Source organism: Cydia splendana, chromosome 22 (assembly GCF_910591565.1).
Source record: "Cydia splendana chromosome 22, ilCydSple1.2, whole genome shotgun sequence".
Classification (NCBI taxonomy): Eukaryota; Metazoa; Arthropoda; class Insecta; order Lepidoptera; family Tortricidae; genus Cydia; species Cydia splendana.
Genome location: NC_085981.1, coordinates 3,121,889 through 3,147,202, shown reverse-complemented (window position 1 = coordinate 3,147,202; position 25,314 = coordinate 3,121,889). Strand labels below are relative to the sequence as shown.

The following is a 25,314-nucleotide window of genomic DNA, read 5'->3' as shown; positions in this document are numbered from 1 at the left end:
CTCCCAGGTGGCTGTGAAAGCAATACATGATACCTTGGCAATCCCACTTGCTGATGTCGAATACGGATGGTCTCAAAGGCGGTGGGCACGTGGGGTAGTATCTCGATGTATTACTTCACAGCTAAACCAGTATGCTACCATGCTACCAGTGCATGAAATAAACCTTAGGACTCGTTAACCATACTAGTGCCTACTATACTTCCGTACTAAATGTTTAAAAGAACTAATTGCTATGTTTAACTCAAAGGAGCGATATGAAAGTAAACGTTTAAATCTTTATTCAAGTCAAACTAGGCCGGCTCCAACCCTACATATCTGACCTGAGAAGATTTAGCCCTATATGGGACCGGCAACAAACTCAGAGGGACAAATCTTTTCAAAACAAGTTAAAACAACACATAACACATCATTTCTTTATTTCACAAAAGTAAGCTTCTAATGAAACATAAGAAATCAAAATAACACTTGAAATAAAACACTTAGCTAAATGGTTAAAGAACGCGGGATTCTATAAGCTATCAGAATAATCCTTCAGGTATAAACCTTCAGGAACGTAGCGAGTTAGGCACGAGGTTGGCTAACGAGTACGTCCGATCTCTAGCGCGGTCCGATCAAGAAGAACTACCAGCGGCGGAGCCACCCTGCTCCCGCCTCAAGTCAAGTTGGCAAACCTGCTCGACCAGTCTACCAACATACCGACAGAAATGCCAACTCGTGCCTACGCTCACTCGAGAGAAACCTCTCGACGTTCCAAAGCCTTCTACCTGCCATCTTAGTTCAACAACACGCCAATAGATGGCGTTACTCTCTACGCAACTTTATTTCAACAATGCGCCAATAGACGGAGTTACTCTCTACACAACTTTATTTATTTTGTTACAACCAAATAATACGTAGCTCAACATTGCTAATCGATTTTATACAGGCGTCTAAAATAATGAACTATAACGCTGCAATACGTCTTTCTGGTGTCAGGGTCCGACATATATTATATATATCGTTGTCTGAGTACCCACAACACAAGCCTTCTTGAGCTTACCGTGGGGCTTAGTCAATTTGTGTAAGAAATGTCCTATAAAAAAAAAAAAAATAAAAAAAAAAAGACAAATCAAGAATAAATCAAGCAAGTGATCCATTTTATTTAATAATGTTGTACCTACACATCTTTAATTCCAATTTGGAATTTGTTATATTATTTTTACTCAGAATCTTAAAGCCTTTTCTATCATTTTAACAAAAATCAAACTTCTATGAAATTATGACGTCATAAATAAAACTTGCGTTGCGCGTGCTATCAAAATCGTTGCAAACTTATCATGGTCTAACTCTAGTGCATTATTCGAACAAAATGAAAAAGTTATCAGGCATGACGGTATTGCTTCGTGGAAAAATCTAGAAATAACGCCTCCAATACCATCGATTCCGAAGGCTATATTTCCCTAGGGCCCGAGGCGGGTAAATTAAGATCGGTAATAACACTAGTTTCGTACCGGTATGAAACCGGTAGCGGTATCTTAATGAGGTTTGCGGAAAAAAATTGCTTAGTGGCGTTAAGTTATTAATAGTTAAGCTTTATTTTTATTAGGTTTAAATTGGATTAATGTTTTATTTTCACATTCGACAAAGAGAAAAGGAAGGGTTATGATTAATAACTGTCTAGGTATATATCAATGGTGTTTTGCTGTAGCGTCAAACTTCTGAATCTGTTTTGATGAAATAGGTCTCAATGCACGTTTTTGTGGTTCTTGACTTTAAAAATTTCGATGACATACTTAAGAAAGAAAACCGTAGTATAATTTAAGTTTCGAGCATTTTTTATTAAGAAGAGGTTATATTTTTTGGATTGTATATTTTTTCATAATTTTAGCATAATATCCCACAGCCCGAATGTCTTAATTTTTTTTTTTTAAATGCTTTAGGTACCTACTTACACTACGATCTCCTTTAATTTCTTCTTGAGCTTTTAAAATTCGTTTTTTTTTTATTAGTCAGACTTACTTCAAAAAACAATAGTCCTTTATATTATGCCTTAAAATATTAACTGTTTCTTTTTTGGAACTTTCAAACCGATTAGCCACTATAGAATCTACCTCTATATGAAAACAGAACAAGTGACGTCATGGTCAAGTCACCTACTTTTATTCGTTACATCCGATTTTTTAAATAGAAATTTTGACAATACTGCTGTCTACGTTTTTTCTAATAATTTTCTGGTGCTTTATTACGTGCATGGTGTAAAATAATTTTAATAAGGCAGAAATCCTTATATGTTTTTACTTCTAAATATAGTCTTTCGACTGCCAAAGTTGGTACAGCCTTCATCAATAACTAAACTCCGTTACGTCAGCCAAGCCCAAATCTGCATGCATTGTCAAAATCACAGCAGTCAAATAAACGCGGGACGGCACTGTAAATAAATCACCCCCTAAAGGGGGGAGGGGGTGTTGGTATTCGTTCTGCGGTGAAAACGCTTGGAAAACACTCGCGCGGACTTGAGTTGAATGCAGATTGAGCTGTGAGAGGACAGGCGGGTGAATGTTTTGGGTGAAAACGCGGCGTCCTAGATTTTAACGAAGAAGTTACGAATTTATTTTAAAAGCTGTTGGTGATTCGTTAACGAAGAAATGTCTAAGTAGAGTGGATCCTCAAGCGGGACGTGACACGCGTTCATGTTAAATCAATGCACACGTATATGAATGTCATCAGACCAACTGTACAAGCCTTGGCAATGTCAAATAGTGTTAGCGCCACTACAAAAGTCACATTTTTAGATTAATTTGACGTCTATAATGGTGCTGGCACTTTGCCAATCAGGTGCAGAGTTACTTACTTACTTATTACTGCTCAGCGACCCAAAATGAGACTTGGCCTCTGACACAAGACAGCGCCACTTTTCTCGATCCTGTGCGACCTCACGCCAATTTTATTGTTGACTCGAAGTTCGCGCAGATTCGCCTCCACCATGTCGAACCGGCTACCTATATCTGGGCAGAGTTAGCTTAGGATAAATTTAATATTACGTAACAAAATCAACTTTTAATACCGTGATATCGTCCCGTGTGTCCCACCGTGCATCCTCGAAGGGATGTGTGGGTAATACGAAAAATCAACTCGTGATCGCGCCGCATAGTTCCGTTCAATTATGCAGCCTTAGGCGAGGAATATTGTTGCTCAATACACACACTGAATTTTCCTATTGGCTGTTTGGATAGGACTCTATTGCTTAGGCAATAAAGGTGATAGTTGGTAACTAGGTTATATAAATAGAAAAGAGTTTGTGATTTTAATATTTTACGGTATTGTATGTGTACTTAACTGTTAAAATAGCCTGAAATTGTGGATACAAAATTCTGCGTTTCTGTTAAGACTGACTATTTTGAAAAAGTGCCATCTAATATCTAAACTTATTGAGCAATGTTAATAATGTACACCCTTTATTTGACAGTGCTCGACAGGATATACCTTTGAACCATGTTCGTATCTCCTCGTTTTGATATTTATTTTATTTTATTTTATTTTAGTACATGGAAAACCAACAGCGCTATATATATCCAGAAATTACAAAAGAATCACAGAGCCTTAATTATAGGTTCTCACATATAGAAATATAATAAATTAACAGTTTTACATTTTTACATTTAACAGTAACAGCTTTGACCTCGTTTTGTATCTCTTCTAAATAACCAAATATTTCATAAAAAATACTTTGTGTGTTTTCTATAGTCTGTATCTTTAGGTAGGTATTTAAAAAAGAGCAAACAAAATCCACCCTCAAATGGCTTCTTAAGCCGGTTGAAGGTAGATGAAAACATTACATCATCAAATAAGGTAGGTTAAAGTCAGGTCGTTCAGTGACAGACCCAGGTGGTTTTATATTTGGTTGGTTAATCAATAAATGTTATAACTACCCGAAAATGCACAAATTATTTGTTTAATTTTATTTAAGTACCTAAATATACAGAGTATAGTTGTAAAAATAAATTTCTCCGAAGTGACTGCTCAGACATGTATGCTTCTAACCCACAGACAAAATCAGGGTCAATTAGTAATACAGTTTACCAATGATTAAAACAGATAGGTACCTGAAATAATACCGGTATGAAGTCACCGGTAAATTAGACCAGTAAGGAACGTGATGTCAGAGATCCAATCTACGTACGGAATTCGGCTGTATACTACTGCCAGGCGTGGCTCACTACGCGATTTCGTCGCTTTGCTACAGGTAGCTAAAAGTACATCCGTTCCAATTCCCTGTCCAATTTTGGTGGCTAGGCATAAGCCGCGCGTGGCGCTGTCGCCACCTAGCGGCCATATCTGTCCTGATCGTAACAGACGCGTTTTGTTAGAGAGTGAGTCTTCTGTACCTAGTACTATTATTTATTCTGTGCTACTGCGGTTTTCAATACTCAAATTAAACATGGTAATATCGTCATAAATAAACATTTATTTTGGTGAACTTACAAAATAAATATGTTACATTGGGTATTATAGCTTCTCAAAACCGGTATCAAATGTGTTTATTTATCTGTGAATATGATATCCGTGATATTTTTTATAAAATTAAAACGTCATTTTGTTGCACTGTAGAATGTTAATTAGAACACTTTATCAGTACCAAGTTAAAAAAAAATACCAATGATTAAAACAGATACCAGAAATACCGGTATGAAGTTTATTCTGGTACCGATACCGGCTGTAAACTCCTGCGATTTTCAATTTACAAATTTAATATGGGAATATCGTTATTAATGCCGTAAAAGATTGGGGTACTTTAGCCCTACAAGGTTACTTTGTCCACCCATGAAAACCTGTTTTATTTAATTAATAAATTTTCTTGTGTCGTGTGTGTTTAGTGTCGTTTTTAAAGAATTTACTAATTCAATAAAATGGATTTTCATCCATGGACAAAGTAATCTTGTAGGGTAAAGTTCCCCGACCTTACGGTCATTATTTATTTTGGCGAACTTAAAATAAACACGTTAGATTAGATGCTACCAGAAATAATACCGGTATTTCCTATTCTGGTATCGATACCGGTAAATTAGAGCGGTAGACCCGTGACCTCGCGGATCCAATCTCTAACGTACGGTATTCTGCTGTAGACTCCGGGCTGGTCTGGTAACGCACAGCCCACTCCGAATGAGACAAGGCCTATTAGTTTGCCGTTGTATATCACTGGTCCACCTGAGTCACCCTGAAAAGAAAATAATATCATACAGGTTTAACTATTTAACTATTTCAATTTTGTTTGACTTATTTTTGTTAATTAAAAAAAATGTTTGGAAGGTAACGTGCGCAGCCTTGAGAATCATCTAATGCGCTTGAAACGTCTACTCATTTTATTTCTCGCGTCATAATTATTATAATGGTCCCTATGGAAATTCATTTTTATAAAGAGTAGTCAAAATGTTCTTGTTTTTTTACGTTAAGCGCATTCGGTTCGATTTGAGCAAGATATCATACGACAGCATGAACCAATTAGTAACGCGTAATTATCGATAACATTACCGGTATTAATTACCATGGATATCAATTATGGTATCATAATTAGTACCTATCAATGTTGGTGGTCGATCGTAAGATCAGGCCAATGGTAAATACCTGCGTAATGTTTTGACGGTAGTCACATTAAACCAATATATAGATAGGATAGGTTCGTTAGGATGCTTCAGATGCCCGAAGGGCAAACTGTCCAGAAATAGGAGCCCCACTTGCGGGGCTTCGTCGACTCAGGAAACGAGACAGTGATTTTCACTATCGGCTGCCGACATCAATACCGGTATTTGTCTTACCTGACATGAGTCCTTAGTGCCATTCAGGAAGCCTGCACAGAACATACGATCCGTAATATTGTGGTAGTTCACATTTGGCAGTATCTTGCAGATCTCGTCAGGTATGACCGGTACGTAGACACGGCGTAAATGGTCTTGCATTGCGCTTTTCTGAAAAAAAAAGTCATACTTAAACATATAATTGCACAGCTGTAGTACATACGCCATCAGATATATCGGAGCGGCCAAGGTGTTCATAATATCTGAACACGCGCCCTAACGCCTTGACAATAGAGGCGTGTTCAGATATTTGTGAGCGCCTTGGCCGTTCTGATATATCTGATGGCGACTGTACATACGTACTTGTATACACCCTTACATAGAATTATCTGATGAGAATTTGACGTAAGTACCTACGTATTAAAATATTTTTAGATTCAAGTGATCCCGCTTGTGCTTATTTTGTAAGTATTAACCATTTTTTTACTTATTGTTCGTTAAATATACAGTTCGTATATTATTATGGGATATTATTGATCTACAGTATCTCACTAAGCAAATAAATAACGGCAGTTTAATAAAGGTATTTGTTAATATAATTATATTATATTTCCAGCCCCTCCCCCTCTTTCACGTTTCTTTTACCCCTGTACAATCACGTAATATAACTTAGGCATATTTATCTAAGCGTAACGTTTAATATTTTCACAACCTAACTAAAAACTCGTAGAGGTTATGATAATTTAGTAACACGATTGATATGGGTCGACCTTCGCCCTTTCGTCCGCTTTAAGGATGACTCACGCTAGACCGGGCCGTGCCCGGGCCGAGGCGTCCGGCATGTCATTTTCTATGACGGCTGATCGGTGATCACGTGGTGCTTTCCATAAAGATAAATAGGGTAAGACCTCCAGTGAATGAACACTTAAGGAATTATCCAAGTTTGAAAAATCATTTCTCAGCATTCATTAATAATTTCAATAATTATCTGCAATTTAATGAATCCTCATTTAATAAATAAGAAAGTAATTTCTGCGATTTTTTATTACTTTCATAGTTTTTGAGTTATAGCAGAATTAATCAAAAAGTACCCAAAAACCTAATGAATGAACATAAAAACTAGTGAATGAACACCGCAAAATCCAGTGAATGAACATCATTTAGATATTTTTAATCAGCTTTAAAAAAACATTTTTAACACTATAAACGTTTCCAGCTCTATTTTAGTAGGTATAGCGAAAGCGTTCATATATTTTTATCCCCTCCATATTGATTTCAAATAGATTAGAATGTAATAAAATGATGGTTATTCACCAGAACCTATTACATATTATTAAGAAAAAGAGAATCAATCTTTAAAACAAGAAACAATCAGCATATTCTGATGAAAAAAGTTAGGATTAGCAAATAATGCTTAAAATAATAAACTTGTCATTGAATTGTTCGTGGTTACATTGTTCAAACATAGAATTAGTAGAAATCTTATAAATGAACACCCCAAATGTTGTATTGTTCATACATAGGCATGAAAAATCCAGTAAATGGACTATAGAAATTTTGTTTGTTCCAATACTGGCTGAAAGAATCAGAATCATTTTCTATGCAGGATCACAAAAAACAAGCTCAATACCAATTCGTTTACACATAAATTTAGAAAAAAAAATATATCTAGACGACACCAGTAAATGAACACACCGTTCATTTACTGGTTTCAGAACATTTGATAAGCCAGTATTGGAACTATAAAAAATAAAGACTTAATCACATAATACGTCGACAAAGTGTACATTTGTAGAAGGTTTAACTCTTAATCTAACCAAATAACCAAACTTTGTACAGGTAAACATTAAATAAGCACTTCATATGTTGCTCCAAACGTACACTGTTCTTATCTGGGATATAATTTTTGCATACAAAACTTCAAAACCAGAAATACGCAAACTTTAAACGCCAGTCACGTTCAAACTGGTCGAAAATAAATTTAGCAGGGGTTGAAATTGCATAGGAAATAGAGTTGTTAATAAGAAAAAAAATACGACAAGTGGTAGAAATTGCTATATTTCTTATTTTAGACAAAAAACGTGATTTTGTTCATTCACTGGGGGGTGTTCATTCACTGGAGGGTTTACCCTATATGATAAAGATAGTTTATTATTCACTACAATGCGATTATGAACGTCAAATAAAGTTACACCGGCTCCAACCCTACACCTCTGCCTCGAGAAGATTTAAATTCCCCCTCAATTGGAGGACGGTATCCGAATATGGGACCGGCAACAAACACGGCGGGACACATCTAAAAATATTACATCTTATAATTAACATGCATACGAGTAAATAAGAAAATATACAATTTAAATTAGGTACTATAGAATTCATGCAATTACATACAGTAGGTACTTTTATTTATAGAAATTTGATTTATAAATATATGTGTATCAAAACATAAAAAATCATAGAAAACGAAGCGTTGGAAGCTCCGGCCCGGCCCCGGCTCAGTCTAGCGTAAGTCATTCTTTACGTTTCTAGACGAATATTAATGTTATCCAATTTTTACGCACTTTCATCTCATTTTAATCCTAAAGGATAACTCATAAAATATTTATAGTAAAAATCAAATAGGGACTTGAAAGGCCCAAAAAGGTTTTATGCGTAAAACACTTAAGTAAATCAAAATCATCAAACGGTCCAATGAACCAATATTAGGTAACGAACAGATAAATTTAGTAAAGTAAGTACCTACACAGTTTATACCTTAGTAGATATGTAAACCTAACCTACCTAGCCTAGTGCCCTAACCTTACCTAGTGGTTTATACCAGTTCATACTAGCCACCAAGGCACAACGTACGAAATTCTTTAACTTTTAATACTACATCGGTGGTAAACAAGCATACGGCCCCCCTGATGGTAAGCAGTCTCCATTGCATATTGACGCCTGCAAATCCAAATGTGTTTCATGCGCGTTGCCGAACCTAACACCCTGCACCATCGTTGAGCTCTGGCAACCTAATTCACCGGCAGGAACACAACACTATGAGTAGGGTCTAGTGTAATTTGGCTGCGGTTTTCTATAAGGTAGAGGTATGTATTTCCACAGTTAGGCGGTGCTCTAGATCTGGAATGATATCCGCCGTGCTGTGCCCTACCACAAAACAGTGTCCATACCTCTCTTTTGGACGTAGTTTCAGGATATACCCGTGTCCTCACACTTTCCTATACAGTAGATCTCGACATAGGAATAGTAGACTCAGGCAGACAGCAACATAAGCTATAGTATCTTATCTATCTTATACTGTGTATGTCCCCACCCACTGACGGCCACCAAGGCACCAGGCACCACATCAGTCAACCTCCTTATAGCAATAGGTCTTGACATAGGCGTAGTAGACACAGGCTTCTACAGTAGGATAAGCTAGTATCTCACCTTATACTGTGTATGTCCCCATCCACTGACGGCCACCAAGGCACCAGGCACCACATCAGTCAACCTCCTTATAGCAATAGGTCTTGACATAGGCGTAGTAGACACAGGCTTCTACAGTAGGATAAGCTAGTATCTCACCTTATACGGTGTATGTCCCCATCCACTGACGGCCACCAAGGCACCAGGCACCACATCAGTCAACCTCCCTATAGCAATAGGTCTTGACATAGGCGTAGTAGACACAGGCTTCTACAGCAGGATAAGCTAGTATCTCACCTTATACTGTGTATGTCCCCACCCGCTGACGGCCACCAAGGCACCGGGTAATACATCAGTCAATCTCCCAATAGCAATTGGTCTTGACATAGGCGTAGTCGGCACAGGCTTCTCCAGCAGCACCAACTGGAAGTCCCAATCGTGGGGATGTAGTTTATTGTTCATGCTCCAAAGCGGGTGTGTGAAGTGAGCGCAGATGTTGTAGCGGACTGCTAGGCTTCGGAAGGTGGATCCGACTAGGATGAAGGTTTCTTTTTCTCTGGAAATGGATAAATATTATTGTCATCATCATCATCATTGGCCTGTAACTTCAATAAAATGATGTTTCATCATCATGCCGAAGAAAAATACTTCTCTCAAACCTCTCCCAGAATCTAGAAGGGGAGGTAAAAAACCGGACAGCTAAGTACAATAAACTCTCAGTGCCATTCAAATCTAGTTTTGGTCAAGATTCTCAGTAATGAAGATTTTATTTTATACTGGGCAGAATCTTGAAGTTTATTACAAAAGGTTCAGGCAGGACGAGGTTAAATTAAGAATTCTCATCTCCATAGTTATTTGACAGGGTGCATGTGATTTAATTCGTTCATCATTCATACTATTCACTTATCTCTAAATATTATATACTCACCTACAATGAGCTGCCGTGAGAACCCACTCCGGTGCGATCAGGGTTCCACCACAATATTCACCATACAGCACTTGGTATGGAGCATCCTTTATGTCAATAGATTTTCCTCCCACGATCCTGAATTTAGGCTATAAGTGGAAAAAATACTGTTAGTCGGGCAAACTTAGTAGAAAAGGGTAAAACTTTCTACATTTTTCAAAAATGCGTCTGTTTTTTCTGACTGAAATGCATTGCCGTACTATAATCATTGTACATCATACAATCATTTAGATACCTACATACATACATACATACATACATACATACATCACTGGCTCAATGACCCGAGGATCTTGGCCTCTGACACAAGAGAGCGCCACTCTGCCCTATTCTGCGTCACTTCAGGCCAGTTGGGTATTCCGAGGGCGAACAGGTCTTTCTGGGCTTCGTCACTCCAGCATCATCTTCCTCGCTTTGTCCTGGCATTTTTGCAACGGTTCATGGGAGCTTGGGGTCCGCTTGGCAACTAATTCCAAGAATTGGCGTAGGCACTAGTCGTACGAAAGCGACTGCCATCTGACCTTCCAACCCAGAGGGTAAACTAAGCCTTATTGGGATTAGTCCGGTTTCCTCGCGATGTATTCCTTCACCGAAAAGCGACTGGTAAATATCAAATGATATTTCGTACATAAGTTCCGAAAAACTCATGGAACTTACTGGTGTAAGTGGGTTAAAGTTCCTGATATCCTCTTCTCCCTGGAGGACCTCGTGGAAGTATAGGTAGTTACGAGGAGGTATTCGACGGGTCACGTATAGGCGGAAGTATTGGGCCACGCAGCCAGAGGACAATACGCCACGGATGGTATTATCTGAAAGATGGCATACGAAGAAACATATCTATAGAAACAATAATACCAATATGACTTGGAACTTCGGTGGCCGTTTAAGAAGTGTAACACTCTTACGGTAGAGGTCGCTAGGGTCCCCTTAACCCATAATATGGTGGAAAGATTGGCTGGCTATGGATGAGGTCTTGGTGGCTCAGATGGCAGAGCGCTGGAGTGTCCATCCAGAGGCCGTGAGTTCAAGTCTCACCCAAGCCAGTATTTTTTTCCACTTTTAAGTTTATTTTAAGCTTAATAATAAATTTCTATAGAGAACTAGTGAGATCGCTTTTTAGCGATAAGACCGTCTGTCCTTACCTAGTCTTAAGCTTGTATTTCGTTTACTGTGTATTTTCAACTTGTTGGTGCACAATAAAGAACATTTACTTACTAGTTTGACAGTGGATTTGTGAAGCAAAAGATAACATTTTGCGAAAAGAGAGATATAGTCATACCAACAAGTAATAATTTAATAACAAAAAATTTCGTCACGATGTTTTCTTTCCGCAAAGCTAATGGTATTTTTTTCTAACATCAGACGGTCTTTTCGTCATGAAGCCTATCATTTTAATAATTAACTTAAATCGAACGAACGTGAATAATTTTAGGGCTAATTAAAAAAAAACTTTATCGAAAAACTATAATAAACATTATCCATGACTACGAAAAAAAGTATTATTTTAATGTTCTATTAAAGCATGTCTAATTAATTTCATGGGTGACTTTTTCAGATAAAATATATTGATGTTGTTATTTTACTCGACTCACAAGCACAATATTATTATTGTTACTATGTATGAGAATACTTACCTACAATATAAATTAATTGGCCCGTTATCAGTATCCTTAAAGATCCCTTCAAGAGGGAACGAAGACACAGTGACAAATACACGTGTACCCTAAAATTTGTTGATAAACAATTTTTTTTTCATGATCTGAAGACGGCTGTGGAATACCCATCCTTGAATATTAGATTTCTCTTCTTTCTACCACACAACTGTATTGAAATAAGCTTAAAATTGTATTATTTAACGTAATAAATGCAGGGCTCGGAACCGGTATTTATATACCGGTTAATATCGTTCATAAAAAAAAAATTTTTTTTCATACTTACACGTTTTTTACTAAACAAACATTTTGAACTAAAACAAGTTCCGAAATGCCGCCAGCATCCTTGCTTGGTACAATGCCTCAAAGGCCTATTTTAGATTTAAGCTATAGTTAGTTTTTTTAGCATAAGAAATAAGGTAAACAATCTTGATGTGTCTTTTTATTGAAAAACACATTTTTAAAATAAGTTACGGCAAATATGTAACGATTATGCATCTAATACGATCATTTATATTCTTCTGCTTTCATAAGTAATAGTTACTGATTTTTGACTATTATTACTTTATTTAAAAAGCTTACTGATTTAAAAAGCGTTTTTCAATTAAAAGACATATCAAGATCGCTTGATCGCTCAAGAACCTTCTTTCAAGTTCTTTCTAATGCTAAAAAAACGAACTATAGTCATTCATTTAGTTTAGTAGGTACCGACCACTGCACAGTGCACACAGCACTGTTTAAATCTTTTATGTAAAGAAATGAATTTTCAATGTAAAAAAAAATATCAATCAATACATTCTCCTTTGACTTCAATACACAAACTCAAACCTTTTTTAAAATTGTCAACAATATTTTTCTTACATTTTTTTTTGTTATTTATAGTTTTATCAAAAAGAATAGATAGTATAGAGGGGTCCTGTCATTGTAAATTTTGTAGTCACTGTAAATTTACTGCCATCTATCGACACACGACTAAAACTTAAAATGAAAACGCATAAAGTTATCAAATAATGTATATATATGGATAAATGATTTTATTATTTTTATATCATTTTGATCCATGTTCATTCACTGATATCTATGTGTTAAAATTGTTAAATATGAAACGATGTCGTCACGCCATCTAGCTGAGGATAGGCTAAAGGTGTGTGCGACATCTATTCGAGAATGACTTTTACTTGAATTCCGAGGCACGTTTTTTCCTTAGACTTTATACGTCTTATACGAAGTTATATATGTCTTTGGTTTTATATAACAATATAGTAGGTAAGGTATACCTTTTGTCGTACAGTTTCTGTCTCCAGGTTTGCACACAGAGCCATTTTGAGCGTAGGAACCTAGAAACAATAAAAAATATTTCCACTTTCCAGGCTTATTAGTCGGATACCATAAAACTACCAAATTATAGTTCAGTATTACAGCTTTAGTCCACAAGTTCAATACGTAATTAAGTATAAAATGTACTTCTTGGTTGTGTTAGTTTTTTATACCATTTATAGAAATGTCTTAAAGCATGGTAGGATTTTTATCGCCTGTCACTATGCCTATCATCACTTTCGCACTTACATACCTACTTGTTAGAACGTGACAGGCATGTTGACAGGCGATGAAAATGCAACCGAGCTACAACCGCAGAGCACACCGACTGCTTTTGCGTAGGTGGGCACGGCCGCGTCTGCTAAAATGTTTGAGCCGTGCACGCACACGTCACGCAGGCAGTGTGCCGTCTTTCATAAGGATCCGTATATTACAACGCGCACGTGTACATCTACTCACACGAATCCCGTGTGCATTTTACCTACCATAAAACTACGACATCCAATTATTTGTCACGCCTGAACAAAGACATTCGAGTTAATTTTGGACCATTATTGGAAGCTTTTGAACTGTAGTCTTATCCTATCTTATCTTTTATATTACATTATCTTATACTTGGGTGGTTTTACGGTAAGTACTCAACTTGACAGTCCCAAAAAAAAACATTTGAACTTAACACTTGTTGAATAATAGTTACTCTTAAAACGTGACCAATAAGTGCCGTTCGTCATTGTTTATGTTGATTATTTATTTCTAAATCTTAATTCGGTTCTCAATGTGGTTTTGTTAACAACTTTAATTATAACTAAGATTCAAGTATGTAATAGAATTAAAATTTAAAAATGTACATACAAAAATTAAAAATGTAGATAAAAATATAAATCCATCTAACTCAAAAATATAGTTGCTAAAAAAACTATCAAAACTTTGCCTTCTCACAAAAAATCTCTCAAAAAAATCTCTGTTTAACCCTATACTGGTTGACTGGTACAGAATACCTTTAGGTATTAAATCCGCCATTTGCACATTTTATTTGTATTTTGTGCAATAAAGTTTAAATAAAAAAATATAATTTGATAAATGTATTTCCTACCTTTGAATACCGACTCGCAATCTTTAATAATGAGCGTTCCCCACAGTTATCACAAAAGATACCCATTACGGCACATGTTACAATAATTCAACTACATACCGTAAAAACACAATTCAATCACGGAAAACACACACAGCCATATCGGAGTCCACATTATGGCATAACAGCCTTCGGAGACTGAAGGTGGTCATCTAATGGCTTAGTTTACGTTCGCCGTAGCCTTTGTGGCGAATTGTAAACATAATGGAAGAATTGTGAACAGTATGTTGAGTGTAATAAACGCAGTAACTTTTGCTGGAATGCTGAACACGCTGAAGCTGCTTTTTACGTGTAGGTGTTTCAGTTTATAAATATATAAAATAAGAATTTAATTTGTCTCGAGTTATCATAACAGACACTTCTTGTACATTTTGCCGCAACTCGCGTGACTTCATGTATCAAGGCTATCAAGAGCGACGCGTATGAAGTCGTGATAATGATAATAGCAGTAAGACATGCTAAATGTGCAAAAAAATCTATCGCTATACGAAGACTATCTTAGCGACTAAGACATAAAGAAGGAAAGGGAAATATAGATTTGCAGATTATAGTCAAGGCAATAATCTTTCAAGATTGTATTTACTCAGAAAATTAAGATGAATGCACAATATCACCGGGTGGGGCTAGGGGTAATGGTGTCAGCCGCGAATGGTGACGGCAGATGATGCTGGTTCAAGTCCATCTTTGAATACAGACGGTTATGGTCACTATTAGTTAATTTAATGTGACATATATTTTCCAAATGTGCAAGTTTTTATACAATAATTTTAAGCGTTGCTTGGTAGTCTTAATACTGCGCGTAATAATTACACCGCGACAAGTTCATGGTGCATTGTGGTCTAATTCCATTAGTCATAAACCTACATTGCCAATATATTACGAGTTTATATCGTCGCTTTTTTGCATGTTGGTAAACTAAAATCACCATCATCATAAATCAACACAACGACGCGGCTAGTGCTTGACACTCTTGACAGACTTTCCTCAGTGAGAAAATAATATTTATACCTATTACTTACTTTACTGGCTCAGAGACCTAAAAAGAATCTTAGTCTCTGACACAAGAGAACGCCTCTCTGCTCAATTCTCCGCCATTTCACGCTAATTGGGTACTCAGAGAGCGGACAGGTCTTTTAGAGCTTCGTCACTCCATCAGTATCTGGGACGCCCGGTCGGACGTCTGCCTCCCGGGTACCCCACATACGCTCCTGTTCCGAAGCTGTAAGAAGCGCGTATGTGAGAGCGTATTTATAGTAGCAGAAAGCAAACACAGCTCAAACATATATTTATTTTAAATCGTTTTGTTTCCGAAAAATATTCACTTGGATACCGTTTTTACTGACCTCCACACTAGGTAATGCCTGTCCCGTGAAGGAGAGCACATCAAAAAGTAGTTCAAATTTAGGCAAAGTAAAAACCTTTTGGACACGTCAACTACTACGTCATAGTTCGACAAACCGAGCTCGTTTCAAATATTGCAAATATTGATAACTTTTCTGGATAACACCCTTCCACTAGGCACCCAATTTACATACAGGGGCGCCAACTAGCCAAATAGGTACTAAGTGTTGGCAGGAACTCGAGTCTTATGAGTTTAAATTTGACGGACTCCATGCACTTGTTTTTACGAGACTCTGGGCTAAAAAAACTTCTGAGTCGGGCCTTTTTGAGTGTTTATAAGCGCAACTCAAAAATTCTCGAGCCTCCGAATAAAGACTCCGTCAACGATTTTGTAGATTTTATCTAAATACCAGTGAAAAAATACATAACAGTCCTAGGTCGAAATATAGGATTTAGGACCGCATCGACTACGTGTAATAATACTTTTTACGAGCAAGTGTGATAAAAAGTTAATTAAAATCGCGAAGCGTCTGGTTGACGTAACTGGTGACCGAAGAACTGGCGGCTACCTCGCACAACGTATCAGCATTGCGATACAGCGAGGAAATGCCGCCAGCATCCTTGGTACAATGCCTCAAGGGCCTATTTTAGATTTAAGCTAGTTATTAATTTCGTTTAGTAGTACCACTGTATATATATTGTATGTAAATAAAGATTTATTATTAATATCTATACCTAAAACATATTAAAATATATAAAACATACTTAGATTTACATACCTATTATTTACTTTGTCATATGTGGTTATTATTTACACACGAAAATGTAGACAGACAAGGTCAATTTCCAATGACAGACTTAAATAATGAAATTGTAGAAAGATGGATTCAAAATTAGTTACATTTCGTGCAACAGTACATCAGTAGATCCCTGGACATTTGGTTCACTTCGAATAATTAGGGGTCAGTTCAAAATTTTGCGGGTTTGATAGAATTAAGTTTCCATTAGGGAAAGTTTAATCAATTAGGTACTCTAAATTTGTTATAACTACATTTAGTTGAGATTTATTACGAAGATATTTCGATCAAAGCGAAGCATTTGAACTATTTTTGATATTAATTTGATATTTTATTCATCTTTATAATAAGAGGCGAAGACACACAGAGGAGTAAGGCGCTCTACGTGTCTCGCCTGCATTACTCCGCCGGGGCCGACGAGGTGGTGGAGTACGTCCGCCGGAAGACTGGCTAGACGCTGAGGGTGCACCAGCTACAGTCGCGTCACTATGTGCACTTCAGTTCATTTGTGGTGCGCGTGCCGCGGCCGTTGCAGGACACCATCGCAAGCGCGGACTTCTGGCCGAAGGGTGTGGTGTTTCGACGGTACCGGGGCAACCTGCCGAATCCTACAAGTCAGACGACGCAACGGAGCCACGCTGATACGTCGTGGCCCAAATCTAATGTTTAATTTGTCTTTGGTTTTTATTTGTAGTTTCTTTGTATTATATTTTATTTTGTAGTTTCACAGTGCCTTGATTTTACTGTAATGCTGTGTTACTTGTTTGACTAATAAATAAATAAATAATAATGAGCGCATGTTAAATTTTATTTTAAACAAAATACTTCTCAACCCGTTTGTAATGCGTATCATACATCCCTACAACACTAAAAATATTATAAATCGTCAGGTGAAGTGACAACCAGAACTCAATAATTGGAAAATAAAATAATGTATTACTTACTATGTAATAATGTATTATACGGCGTACTCGAAGAAAGGCCTATGCTCAGCAGTGGACGATAAAAGGCTGATGTGATGTGATGATGTTATACGGTTTATTATGGCAATACTTGTGGCTTTAAATGAATTACTAGGTAAGATCGATGTCGATAATTCCGTCACAAGGACTATTCCGTCCACTAGCGTTTTTCTCGAACAACGAACAAAATTGATAATTTCGTCGACAAAGCAGCGATTGCTTTTAGTTTCAGCAATCAAAAGCTAATGGTTTTTTTCCTAATTGAAAATCAAAGAAATATACGCTCGTGGACGGAATAGTCCCTATGACGGAATTAGCCACATAGACCTTAGTGAGTGTAGGTTATCACCTGATGAAATATTATAAAAGTACTTCTGTATATCTGATACAACGGAAGTCATCACTCTACGCAGACTAAATCGCGACCAGAAGCTATTATTATATTACTAATTTATTTGGTGCAACGCAACACAAGTGGGAAAAACATAATAAAACAATTCAGAAAAAAAGACAATAATAAAATTAAAAAAATATAAATAATAACAATTCCCTAAATCCCCACGCACGCGAGGCCTCCACGGACCCAGGGTTCAACCCCAACGTCCCAAATATGTAGCTATTAGCTAGTTTTAAATAAGTACAACACTAAAATACACACACCTAAAGGCCCCTATTTTACGTTGTCCACACTTTAATCAAACATAAATCCCGTAGTCCCATAGCGTCCAATTTTATAACCATCAGTTTTATACGAGTCCCTAAAAAGCCTTGAAAACACACTCGTGTCAAAGTCGTATGTCCTCGACGTTTGTATTGGAGTTACGCCATTTGGCACTATAAAGTTATCTGTCCCTTACACTTGCCTTACAATGCCCTGGAGTTACGCTCTCGAGAATCAATTTCCTACATAACTGCAGAGACGAGTTTGTAATGCAGACTGCTTACCTTAACTAATTGAGTCCCTCGGATTCGACAATCATGAACTTCAAGGTCTTTTTTAGGGTTCCGTACCCAAAGGGTAAAACGGGACCCTATTACTAAGACTTCGCTGTCCGTCCGTCCGTCCGTCCGTCCGTCTGTCACCAGGCTGTATCTCACGAACCGTGATAGCTAGACAGTTGAAATTTTCACAGATGATGTATTTCTGTTGCCGCTATAACAACAAATACTAAAAACAGAATAAAATAAAGATTTAAGTGGGGCTCCCATACAGCAAACGTGATTTTTGACCAAAGTTAAGCAACGTCGGGCGTGGTCAGTACTTGGATGGGTGACCGTTTTCTTTTTGCATTTTTTTCCGTTTTTTTTTTTTGCATTATGGTACGGAACCCTTCGTGCGCGAGTCCGACTCGCACTTGCCCGGTTTTTTCTGACCTGAATTTAGATACTTAGCAGGTGTGGAGGTTTATGCAAAGTTGTGATGATAAATAAGCGCTCTTACGCGTGTGTATATATATTGGCTCGCATATTAGTCATAAAATATCTAAATAATATGGTTGATCCAATATTCTTTCCACTAATGCCACGGTTCCAGCTAGGTAAATAAATAAAAAATAATGATTAAACCCGGGAGGGGTGAATTAATAAAAAGTGTTAACATCCATGAAAACAGCGGTCTTTAGAATAAAAGTGTATGTTGTACTCGTACCATTATTTCTGTATGTTTTATGTAAACCTGACGTGTTCAATAAAGTGAGTACTACTTTAATTAAGCGGCGTTGTCACAAAATAAGGGAATTAAATCGTCTACGTTTAATTTGCATTTCAAAAAATAAAATTCTTGCCGAGATTATTTACGGCACCTACTTAGTTTTAAATAAGTTTACAGATATTTTAAATACAAACGCAGATTAATGTAACCAGCATGACACCGCAACCTCGGAAAAGTGACACCACTGGAATTACAATTTAGATGCCGATTGGTAGTCTATACTTTAACTCATCTTCAACAATAGCCACGACATAACTGATATAAAGCAGGGGCGGTGATAAGGGCCGTTTTGTCGGCCTCAATATAGGGCGCCCGAAAAACTATAATATGGTAATGATGCGCGTTTTCATTGCTGGACGGCAGACGATTATACTCAAACTGTAACAAACAATTATTTGGAAAATTTTGTGCTTTATGATAGTCGTTTGTGTTTATTTGAATAAGCTTAAAAAAAAGCGGCCAAGTGCGAGTCGGACTCGCGCACAAAGGGTTCCGTACCACCTACGCAAGAAACGGCAAATAAATCACGTTTGTTGTATGGGAGCACCACTTAAATATTTATTATATTCTGTTTTTTAGTATTTGTTATAGCGGCAACAGAAATACATCATCTGTAAAAATTTCAACTGCCTGCTATCACGGTTCATGAGATACAGCCTGGTGAACGGACAAACGAACAGCGGAGTCTTAGTAATAGGGTCCCGTTTTTACTACTTTGGGTACGGAACCCTAATTACCAAATACGATATTTATATTACGTGTTAGATTCCCGAAAAATAGGTAACCATACACGCATGGCAAAAACCCCTACCAAATGGAACCTTTCTTAGCCCGTTTGGGCTATTGGGCGTCACAAAGAAATATAAACACATATTCATGCATTACACTCCGTTTCTGTATGTCAAGTAAAAACATGACACACACACACACACACACACACACACAAACATTTTTAGGATATTTTGTACTAGATTATAATTTATTCAAAACAAAACTAATTAAATTGTATTAGAAATAGCAGTAGCTAATTAGTTAATATTCCCAATAATAAGTTAATTATATTATATATTTTTTTGTTAGATAACAATATTGTATATTACCTATATTTGCTAATTAAGTTCTAAGTGTAGTGTTTGTCTATGCCTAGATATAACGACAGCTATAGCGCTGTCTCGAGCACGCGGATGTGGGTAGTCAGTCCCATAGTCTAATAAAACATGGTCTTCCATTCCCAGAGTGACACGGGGCTACGTCACAACAACATGGCCGCTATATATAGCGCTATCGCATATTATCATATAGCGCTGTCGCATGATGACGTAAGCCCGTGTCAGTTAGGTGACCTAGAAAAGACGGGAATGGAGTACCAGGCGGAGTATATTATTATACCATGGTCAGTCCGATGACAGTTACGGTCACGGAAGGGTGTCTGCCGAACATTGGTGTGATATCGAGCGTAATTATGTAGTACTAAGGGGAGTACTACACTAAGCCCTAGATATTATGGAAGAGCGGAGTCTTCTGTCACAAGTATTTTATACTTACTAGAAGACTTCAACCTTTACACCTGTACCCTCTGTGTTAACAAATAAACATTTTTTCGTTTTCATTTTCAGTTTTTTCAAGTAAAAACATGATATGGTTTTGCTATCAATACACTGATATAACTATCTAACTGTTATTCGGACTAGGATTTATTATTTTATGAATTTTAGTTTTTGTCTACATGTACCATACCTATTTTATTTTCACTGGTAGTTGGAGATTGGAAATAAGGTATTTTACTATGTTTATAAAAGAAGCAAGAAAGCGTTAACTATATACATTTCTTTGTCATAGATCAAAACAAGTTAATAGTTACATTTCTATACAAATACAAAATTATTTTTCACCTCAGCAGCTCGAACAAGGGTACTTTGCTTCTTAAAAACAGTGAGCAAAATGCGATTTTGCTCACTGAGTAATTTTGTCTCACTCAGTGAGCAAAATCGCATTTTGCTCACTAAGTGTCTCACTCAGTGAGCAAAATCGCATTTTGCTCACGGAGTGATACAAAATGACATTCAAGTGACCTTTATAGTCAAATGTCATTTCAACAAGTTCGATATGTGGGTTCTATTATCTCTGTCCCTCTAGGTATGTTCTCACTGCTTAGGGTAAAAATTTTGTGTACTACACGAGATCAAAGTTATTTACATCTCGTGCGCTTTTGAATCCCTTACTACGCTCAAGATTCTAAATTAGATTCACTCGCTACGCTCGTGAATCTATTATAGAATCTTTCGCTTGCACGGGACTCAAAATAAGCACTCGAAGAAATATCAAACTTTGATCTCTTGTTGTACAAATAACTATTATAAGTAGCTCAAACGGTAGCCGTCATTATCTACGTCATTAGATACGCACTATACGTAATATTATATAGGTACGTCAATTTTCTACACACGTCAATACAACTAAAACGCACTGATTGAAATTGGACTCGCTTTCAACGTTGCAATTTTAACTTAGATTTATTTTAATACTAGCTTCTGATCGTGACTTTGTCTGAATATAATTAGTACTCCATCTCCCATTTCCATAGTAAATTCTACCCCACATTTTACACATTTCACACAATTTTACACATTTAACAAATTTCATCTAAGTTAGTCCAGCGGTTTAAGCGTAAAGATGTAACAGACATACATAGTTACTTTCGCATTTACTATAAGTACATATATAATTAGCACAGTCACTGTGGCAGTCCATGCAGCGAAAGTCTTAAGGGGCCCACTGATTAACAGTCCGCCGGACGGTATCGGCCTGTCAGTTGTTCGGAACTGTGAAAATTTTGTTCTAATTGACAGGGAGATGTCGTCCGGCGGACTATTAATCAGTGGGCCCCTTTAAGGGACGATTGCCGAGATAAAAAATGAGACACATCTAAATTTCGTCAAAACTCGTTCAGCCATTTTTGTACCATCGAGCTAGCATGCTAGCAACCAAGCTTACACAATGAAATATAACTAATTCAGTATACCTAACGTAAGTTGAACAAATTGCATTATAATAATATAAAAAAACATGATTACTTTTTCATATTTTATTGTTTTTTCTTGGTTATGCCTATTGAAATAACATTATATATTCGTGTTTCTATTATACGGTTTGAGTAATGCTGAGAAGCATTTTTTTATCGATGTATTTCTATTTTAGAACAATAACGCTTTTACGGCTAAGATAATACTTATTTAATTAACAATTATTTGAACGGTAAATAGTGTACCTAAATTTAAAAAAAATATTAGAAAAAGGGCCATTTCATTTACACTTTTGTATACGGGTCACTCACGTATTTTAAGTCGAACAACGCTCGACATGTTTCAAATGTGTATTTGAAACATGTCGAGCGTTTTCGACTTAAAATGCGTGAGTGACCCGTTCTTAATATATTTAATGTCAGAGATAGGTATTGAGACCCACGCGGCGACCATATCTATTGTTTCCTTCAAATTTTCTGGTTTGACGCCCCCTCTAAAGGGTCCCACTGATTAACAGTTCGCCGGACGGTATCGGCCTGCCAGTTAGAACAAAATTTTGACAGTTCCGAACAACTGACAGGCCGATACTGTCCGGCGGACTGTTAATCAGTGGGCCCCTTTAGGTGTTTCATATAGTTAACGGGTACCATATGTCTAATCTTCTATCTAATCAGTACACTGGACACATGAAACCGTAAACGTGGATTGCTCTGTTACTGAACCCTCTAATTAATAGTGTTTTAGGGTTCCGCGGCCAATTAGCATAATCGCTTGTGTCCGGGCGCCGGAGCAAGAAGTTAACAGGCCAATTCAAACGTAATAGGTACCTACACTAAGGCCGGAGCCCCACTGCTGCGCATGCTACATTCACGACCCACGTTTTAGGCCGGAGCCCCACTGCTGCGCACGCTACATCCACGGCCCACGTTTTAATACAAACCGTGGGCAAGCCTACGAAATTTTGTATAGGAACGTGGGTCGTGTACATAGCGTGCGCAGCAGTGGGGCTCCGGCCTTAATACAAACCGTGGGCAAGCCCACGAAATTTTGTATAGGATGTAGGAACGTGGGTTGTGTACATAGCGTGCGCAGCAGTGGGGCTCCGGCCTTACCCGCTGGCCACGACATTGCGCGACTGGCTGCGGCTAAGGCGACAACCATAGGTTGGAGCGAGACAGCGATCGGACCTTTCGTTCCCGTTAGTCGAAGCCAGTCGCGCAATATTTGTCGTGGCCAGGCCGTTATATTTAGGTTTAGTATTTAATTTTAGTTTGTGTTTTTTATTTTAAGGCCTTTTATTATTTGTTGTTATTCTACTTGTTTTTAGTAATAAACAATTTGTGCCCTATTTTTTATTTTAAGTCATTTTATTAATTGTTGTTATTCTAAGTACTTGTAATAAATAAATTGTGCCCTTTTAGCTATTAGTGTGGCCGTACGGTCACCAACAAGCTAGTTACTGTATTATTTACAATATCTAACATCCAGGTCGAGATAGTGGCCAAACTGCCCGAGTTTTAATTACTTTCCCTGATAACACTCGTTATCTACCTACATAATTATCTGGAGTACTTGAAGTTGTACCTAATTTGGAAATGTTAAATTTTCGAGTGGGTTTTGAACTGATACTATTTTAATTGTTTTTGGAAGTTTTTGAATACATATATTAATTCTAAATATATATATATATATTAGATTATTAATTAATTCATTGATTGATGTATGTTACCTTTTACCTACCCATTTTAACCATTTAACTAACGGCCCGATTCGAACTTTAAGTTACGTCAATTAATCGATCTAGAAACGATATATTATGAATTAGATATGTCAGTGTCAAATGTGAACGTTTCTTCAAACAAAAACATCACTTTTGACACTGACACATCTAATCCATATCGTTTCTAGTATTAAATGACGTATCTTAAAGTTCGAATCGGGCAGTAACTATGTAGATTAGCGAAACTTCGAGCATTTAAACCATTTTAACCGATCGAGACTCAGGTTTTGAACGTACACAGCCTATGTTTAAAAATCGTCGGGTGACAAGCAAAAGTCACTAAGTACTATCTAATACTAAAACCGGGCAAGTGCGAGTCGGACTCGCGCACGAAGGGTTCCGTACCATAATGAAAAAAAAACGGAAAAAAATACAAAAAAAAAACGGTCACTCATCCAAGTACTGACCACGCCCGACGTTGCTTAACTTTGGTCAAAAATCACGTTTGTTGTATGGGAGCCCCATTTAAATATTTATTTTATTCTGTTTTTAGTATTTGTTGTTATAGCGGCAACAGAAAATACATCATCTGTGAAAATTTCAACTGTCTAGCTATCACGGTTCGTGAGATACAGCCTGGTGACAGACAGACGGACGGACGGACGGACGGACGGACGGACGGACGGACGGACGGACGGACAGCAAAGTCTTAGTAATAGGGTCCCGTTTTACCTTTTGGGTACGGAACCCTAAAAATTAAAGTAACAATGCACTTTATTACACTTGTAACACGGTTTATTGTCCAATAATTTCAATGGTGTTAGTTAGTGACTTTTGCTTGTCACCCGACGAAATGTAGCCTATAAGCTAACTGCGAGATTACTGCCGACTGCATTACTGCTCTGCTATAAATTAAGGTAACAGTCCATTTCCAACGACAGCAGCACTACTGTTCATTTTACTATGGAAATTGACAATTACACCGACGCGTTCAGTACCAGTAGTGCTGCTGCGGTCAGAAATGGAATGTTACCCTTAAGCTCAAATCCATTCCATCCATTCATTTTATTACGCTACTGAGGTTTGTAAGTACTTACTGGAAATTGAGAAACCTTTTATAAGAGAGATCATCTTATTATCCTGGGGTAGGGAAAATCACTTTAAACAACACGGCTAAGACAGCGGGACATCGGTTTAACGGGTTCCGTATGCATGTTAAAATTGTGTTAATACTAATTTAATTTTTAACAAGCAAAAAAACGTATGCGTACGATGCTTGCTGTCTTGTGTGAGACATGAACTCACGGCCTCTGGATCGATACTCCAGCGCTCTGCCATCTGAGCCACCAAGACCTCGTCCATAGCCAGCAAATCTTTCCACCATCGTATGGTCGGTCGAAAAGATGGCACCATACCTTTGGCCAAGTCTCGAGTAGATGGCGATACTTTTTGATATTTAACAAATTTAACACATATCAGTGAAAGAATAAGGATGAAAGTCAAATGGCGTTCTAAA

The 25,314-nt window shown here is 37.3% G+C and overlaps 1 protein-coding gene and 1 non-coding gene across 2 annotated transcripts; one reads left to right on the top strand and one right to left on the bottom strand.

Annotated features, from left to right (window-relative positions):
• Positions 1-4,424: 4,424 nt before the first annotated feature.
• On the bottom strand, positions 4,425-14,416 carry LOC134801489 (trypsin-7-like). Its single transcript, XM_063774099.1, has 7 exons — positions 14,305-14,416; positions 13,073-13,132; positions 10,801-10,952; positions 10,105-10,232; positions 9,474-9,732; positions 5,793-5,942; positions 4,425-5,194 (listed from the first exon to the last, which is right to left on the bottom strand). The coding sequence occupies exons 1-7, from the start codon at positions 14,357-14,359 to the stop codon at positions 5,042-5,044; spliced, it is 957 nt and encodes a 318-aa protein (XP_063630169.1). The 5' UTR covers positions 14,360-14,416; the 3' UTR covers positions 4,425-5,041.
• Trnad-guc (transfer RNA aspartic acid (anticodon GUC)) lies at positions 11,113-11,186 on the top strand. The gene has a single exon. It is a non-coding gene; the product is annotated as a tRNA-Asp (tRNA).
• Positions 14,417-25,314: the final 10,898 nt, after the last annotated feature.